We start from the raw sequence: 6,593 nt of genomic DNA on the forward strand, positions 1-6,593 counted from the left end.
AAAAAAAACTGTTACATAATGGCCTTTTTGGCACATTGACTGTGAATTGAAGCTTGGGTTGAGTTAAACTTTGAGAAAGGTTGAAGTAACACCACAAGCTTTCTTAGAGTTTCTGCATTTCAACTGCTCCCAATTTAGAGATGGAAATTTGCACCCTTTGGCTGGTACCTGTCACCCTTTAGCAGGCATTTTTCTGCCCTTGCATGTGCCTACCAGTGGGTGCTGGGTGTTCAAATTTAGTATGGATCAAATTAGGTACTTACAAAGCCACTATGGGTACCCGCAAGGGCAGCCAGGCTCTTGAAGGGTGACAGGTACCCAATGGCGCGTGCCAATTGTAAGAATACAGACCTAGGGGAGCAAAAATGTCCTTATAAAGTGAGGAGAGTGTTGCCTCAGCTGCGGAATCTGGTAAGCAAAGAAAACCTTTTTCTGCAGTCCACGGTGTGGTGATTTATATGGGCAGGTGTGGTAGAATGTCCCCCTTGGAGGTAGCGCCGGCAGGAATGCACAGAGTGCATTCCGGTGACATAAGCACTGAGGATGATGTCAGAAAGCTTATGGAGCTTATGGAAAGTCGTGCGCAGACGGAATGCACGGATCAGGCAGATCACAGATTGGATATTTGGACTGGAGCAGAAATACAGGGCTGGACTGCGGCGGACTACACTTGTGGACTGGTAGCAGTGGCGCGCCAGCAGGTGAGACAAGGCAGCCAAAGCAGGTGGAACTGGGGCATAGGCACCAGGAAAAAAAAGTAGTCACTTGATGGCAAGTGACATGATGTAGCTTTTTTTTCAGCTCCAACACTGCTCCAAAGCTGCTCCTCCCCAACAGCACATCTAGGGCTCACATGACAGGTTTCAGGATCAAAGCACTCAATGTGACAAAACCAGATGATGCTCAGCTTTGGCCCTGGCCCAGCTGATGCTAAGCTTTTACCCTTGCTCAGCTGATGCTCAGTTTTTGCCCTGACCCAGCTGATGCTCAAATTTGGCACCGGCCATCTGATGATCATCTTTGACCCTGGCCCAGCTGATGCTCAGCCTTGGAAGTGGCTCAGCTGATGCTCAGCTTTGGCCCTAGCCTAGCTGATTTTCAGCTCTGGTCCTGTCCAAGCTGATTCACATCTTTTTCCCTGGCCTGGATCAGCTGATACTCAGCAAGCTGAGCATCAGCTGGCCAGCTGGCCCAGGACTGGGTCAAAGCTGAGCATTGGCTGGGACAGAAATAGGAAAAGGCTGAGCAAGGACTGGTACAAAGCTGAGCATCAGCTGAGCAAGGACTGGTACAAAGCTGAGCATCAGCTGTACCAGGACTGGTGTAAAACTGAGCATCAGCTGTGCCAGGACTGGTGTAAAGCTGAGCATCAGCTGTGCCAGGACTGATGTAAAGCTGAGCATCAGCTGTGCCAGGACTGGTGTAAAGCTGAGCATCAGCTGTGCCAGGACTGGTGTAAAGCTGAGCATCAGCTGTGCCAGGACTGGTGTAAAGCTGAGCATCAGCTGTGCCAGGACTAGTACAAAGCTGAGCATCAGCTGGGCAAGGACTGGTATAAATGTTTTATTCCAATTCTGAGAGTAAGCTGCGTGAAAAAGCTGAGTATGAGCTGAGCAAAAAAGCTGAGTATGAGCTGGGTGACAAAGCTGAGTATCCGCTGGACAGAACTGAGGATCAGTTGGGCTCATCAAAAACTGAACAGGACCTCCTTGGTAAATTTTGGAAGTTGAGGAGACAGTTGGGAGATTGGGGTAGATAGTGGATGGATATTGGATAGATGTTGGGTAGCTGGCTGGAGCTGGTGTGATGTCACTTGTCATCAACTGACTATTTTATTTTCCTGGTGAGGCGTTGGTGAGAGACTGGCTGACGGGGGCTAGCCAGAGGGTGTTGGAGATGAGCAGAGTCTGGGACAATGACGTGTGGGAAATTGGGAGGAGCTGACAGACTAGTGCGGGAAAGTTTTAGATCTGCGGGATTGGGTGGGAACAGAGATGCGTGTGGAGGGAAGGAAGGGGGTGGAGGTTCACGGCTTCTCTTTTCTTTTCTATCATCTTACGGACTACTCATTTCTGAAAAATTCAGGCTAAATAAAACATGAATTTCAGTAAAAACAATAGAATAAGACAAAGTACAAGTGAGAGAAGAAAATATTATCCAAGTTTATTAAAGCCTCTGAATTACAAAACAAAACTTCAAGGGTTTCCCCTACAAATCTCTAAAAATCACAAAAAAAATGCAGGGTTTCCCCTCTACAACTTCCAGCAAAAGACATGAAAGGTTTTCCCTCTACAAATGCCAAAATCAACAAAAAAACACAATTTTACAACAACCTACAACCAGCCACCTAACATCAGCAAGCTGATGCACCGTGGCCCACTGTCCATCCCTGTCTAGCAGGGTTAAAAAATGGCGAGAGGATGACCCCCAGCGTGCCGCATTTAAGGCATTATGCAAAGGGGGGCCAACACGTTTAACCCCTCAAACTGCACAAGTGCAACAGCGGAGGGGGTGAGGACAAACCGCACACTGGAAGTACAGTGGCAGAGGACGCCTGGGGGATTATCCAAACACAAGAGACAACAAAGCCTCCGCCACGCCGCCGCTGTACATATTTTTGACTCGCAAGGCATTAGCTACATCTCAGATCTTCTGGCCATCCTGGTCAACACATCTGATGTGCGCTTGAAATTGACCGTAGAATTTGACCTGTCGGGGGCATCGTGGCACGACCGCCATGTTTCTTTGACACCACCGCCTCACCAAGCCATCTCCTTCCAACAACAAGCCAACTGACCCGCCCAAGAATGCTGATCTGCTCTGTCACAACTTCCAGCCCAGCAGGACCCCCCGGCCTGACTTCCTCCCGTATCAAGGATGGCCCCGACTTCGACTTTATTGCTTTGGCTTCCCCTTTCCATGGGACGTACGCCGCCAATGTTGTTTGTCCACTCCTTGAAGTTGCTGGCGGCTGCTTACCCGCAATCTGGCAAATGATGGTTGTAAGTCGAGTTATTCGACAATCCCGAGGTGACTTGAAACCACGGGTGATGACGTCTGACTGCTCCACACAGAATTCCCGATTTCAGAAAGCTCTCAATGCCCGCGCTCCAAACAGTGGCGCGAGGGCTCTCGTACCGACGACTACTCGCCCTCTCTCGCCGGCGAAAAGGACAGAGGAGTGCGCAAACAAATTCTCAGAGATCCCGAGAGCCTGCTCCTTGCTTTGCCCTCAATAACTTCCTCTTCAACATCATTAATGCCATCAACTTCGAAGAGCCTGGCGGTCGAGGTGGACGATACGATGATCAGAGATACCCAAGAAGAAGAAGGTGATCCAGAAGAAAACAACGGTCGGTTTCGGACGGAGACGACGCAACCGGACCCCTTTGCCGCTCCGTTCTCCACCCCACCTCGTCGAGGCGGGATCTTCTTTTCTCCCCCGAGGAGCTTGGACACGCTCACCGCCAAGCGAACCCAATCCGAAGACCTGACTCACACCATTCATCGTGTTTGACCGAAGGACGAGACTGAGACCATGCTGAGCGCGGACAGCCACCTTCGCTTCTCGTCCGCCTTCTCGCGGGCGGTCAACCGCGGCGATATGTGTCTTGATCTCGAGTCAGTGTCTCCTTGCTTCTTCTTTTGCACGTCTCTATTTTCCATCCGGCGTTATACTAGCTGACCTTGAGCGCGTTTGCCCAGCTTGGCTGGATCTGCTATTTCCAAGGCCTGCAGAATCTCAGTCTCCGCTCGAACCAGTTCACCAAACTGTCGTCCGAGATTGGCAATCTGCGGAGCTTGAGGGTCCTCAAGCTGGCGTACAACCGGCTCGAGTTCCTGCCCACCTCAATCCTCCAACTCGTTGATTGCAAGCTGTTCCTGAACGGAAATCCCTGGCTCAAGCCCCCCTCTTGTCGCCACCTCTTTTGTCCCAAACATGATGATGACGGCGGACGACCGCCAGTTCCAATGGTTCTCGCAGTCCCGGGGCGTCTTTTACCTCTCCCCGCCCGCCAGGACGCTTGTCCCAGTCGACGATAAGTTGCCGTCACCGCTGCCCAGCTTGCTCAAAACCTGTATCCGGAAGATGTGCATAACCAAGGATCTCGAGGGCGAAGAGGAGAGCCTGATTGGGGATGACGACGGCCTCCAACACGCCCACTTCTCCAGGTCGTCTTCACCCACTCATGACTCCCACACCCCTCGCCATCAGGCTCCGGATCCGGCAGCGCTCCTGCCCGTCCAGCTCCAGAAGATCCTCGCAGACCCGGGCGCATACTTCTATCGCTGCGACTTGTGCATCTCCAGACTGGCCTTGAAGCCCGGAGCGCTTCCCCAGACCCGGCCCCATCCAAGACACGCCTTCCAGTTCAGAGCCATCGACCAACACGCCGGCCTTGTGCCCCTCAATGAGTGAATCGTCTTGAACCGTGCTGCTACTGTACCGGTGCGCGTACAGGACTCAGGAAAAATGCCTAGGAAATCGAGTTGATTTCTGGATGACTGAGGAAAAGGGAAAAAAGGGGACAAAGTCCTACAAGAGGGGCTGCTTTTATAAAGGAGCCACGAAAACAAACAAGCACGTCATAAGAGTGTACAACTATGCACTAAAGAAACGTGCTACATGACTAAGAATGAAAGAAACCTCTTCGACTGAGAAGAGCAAGAACAACTGAATAGCTCGGCACGCTAAACCCGGGCTTAGTCCCAGCCGGGATGAATAGGCTATTGAGTACCCTGTATAGTACAGGGCTCAACAGCCGCTCCTCATCCTAGCGTGACATCTGAAATAGGGCTACTATGTAGCCCGGCTACAACATCCCCCCCTCTAGACAGGGGCCGTCCCAGACCCTGCCGGGGGTGGACCTAAGCGAAGCTTGAGTCGCCTGCCCAGTGCTGCTGCCGGCCCGGAGGCCGGTGACTGACTTGATCCTCCGTCAGCAGGTCCGCCTGCTACGGAAGTACTTGGCTTGGCCTTGGCTATAGCCTTGGCCTTCTTTAGCAATTCTTTTGCTACTCGAGCGTCGGCCCGCTTCTCCCGCTGAACTAACGCGGGAGGAGGTGCCCACATATCATTAATTATTAAAGATCTCAGGGCTACCGGCTTGAGACTGTTCCCATTAACCGGCCTAGGGTACTCCACACCCTCATGACCAACAATAATGTAGACATTATTGTTGAGGACCTTATCTATTGAGAAAGGCCCGAACCAACGGGGAGAGCCTTTCGTATGTTTTTCGTTGTGCAGTTTCACGTACTGCCCCACTACTATACCTTCTAAATCCCGCGCAAACACAGTCTTCCCATCAAAGGAATCCTTGTTCTTCTGCGCTCGCACCGCGGTATTGCCCGTCGCGGTCAACCGGGTCTTATTCAGCTCGGCTATCCAAGACAGAAGCTCTTCTTGGCCCGGAAGAACCGGGTCTGCTGCAATCATCCTTGGACGATCCTTAGGCAAGCGGGGTTTGACGCCGTAGAGTAACTCAAACGGCGAGAACCCACTGCTATCACTAACATGGATCCTAGCCGAGAACAAAGCCGCCGGCAAACACATTTCCCATCTGGAGGGATCGCCGGTGGTGTTCATCCTGAAAAGAGCGGCTTCTAAAATCCCGTTGAAGCGCTCGCTCTTGCCGTTTGTCTGCGGGTGATACCCGGACGTGCGGACTTGCTTCATTCCTGCTGCTGCCAGGAACTTAGTGAATCCCGCTGACAGATAGTTCGAACCTCTGTCCGTGAGGAATTCCTTAGGCGCCCCATATGGCGTCACTACATGATCAAAGATGGCTTGTGCCAACTCGGCTGCCAATGCTTCCTTCAATGGAACAGCCACCGGCCAAGAGGTACAGTGGTCTATCGCTGTGATTATCCACTTGCACCCGCTTGGCTTGCTCTCTGGCATCTGGATAAGATCGGAGGACCACCTCTCGAAGGGGCCCACCGCTGGCAGGGGTCGCTGTAACCCTGTTTCTTGCTTTGAATGCGGCCTTTCTTGTGTCTGACAAGAAGCACAGGTACGTACATAACTCTGTACATCATCGTACCTCTTAGGCCACCACCCCCGTCCCCGCAGGATCTGCAGAGTGCAGTCCCGGCCTCTATGGCCAAGTTCATCGTGAACCGCACGGAGAAGATCGAATCTATACGCAAACGCTACAAACGGCGACCGCTCCTTCAACCCACGACGACCGAGATAAATCAGGGTTTCGTCGACCGGATCGTACTCAAAAAGCTCAAGGTTTTCTTTTGCCCGAGTGACTAGATGGTTGGGAATTCCAACAGGTAAGTCTCTTCCCTCTATCAAATAGGGAATAATCAACGGCCAATCAGTCTCATGGAGCTGATCGGTTACCTCTGCTAAAAGGGCCAAATCACTCCTACGCAACAGCGCATCTGGCACGACGTTGTCCGATCCCTTCTTATAACAAATCTCGATGTCCATCTCGGCGAATTCTTTGATCCACCGGAAGAAGAACCGCACCGACCGCAAAATCTGAAGCGTCGGTTTCCATCACGAATTTCTTGAGGGTATCCGGCATCAACAGGACTGGTGCACTGGTAAGTGCCTTTTTTAACTCGATGAAAGCTAC

At 51.9% G+C, this 6,593-nt stretch overlaps 2 protein-coding genes across 2 annotated transcripts; both read left to right on the top strand.

The window, feature by feature from the left end:
* Positions 1–2,807: 2,807 nt before the first annotated feature.
* On the top strand, positions 2,808–3,517 carry PtA15_5A371 (uncharacterized protein; the record flags this gene model as incomplete). Its single annotated transcript, XM_053169125.1, has 2 exons — positions 2,808–3,002; positions 3,119–3,517. The coding sequence occupies 2 exons, from the start codon at positions 2,808–2,810 to the stop codon at positions 3,515–3,517; spliced, it is 594 nt and encodes a 197-aa protein (XP_053020353.1).
* Positions 3,518–3,940: 423 nt separating this feature from the next.
* PtA15_5A372 (uncharacterized protein) lies at positions 3,941–4,420 on the top strand (the record flags this gene model as incomplete). Its single annotated transcript, XM_053169126.1, has 1 exon — positions 3,941–4,420. The coding sequence occupies one exon, from the start codon at positions 3,941–3,943 to the stop codon at positions 4,418–4,420; it is 480 nt and encodes a 159-aa protein (XP_053020354.1).
* Positions 4,421–6,593: the final 2,173 nt, after the last annotated feature.

The sequence above is a fragment of the Puccinia triticina genome, chromosome 5A (genome assembly GCF_026914185.1).
Source record: "Puccinia triticina chromosome 5A, complete sequence".
In the NCBI taxonomy this organism is placed as follows: Eukaryota; Fungi; Basidiomycota; class Pucciniomycetes; order Pucciniales; family Pucciniaceae; genus Puccinia; species Puccinia triticina.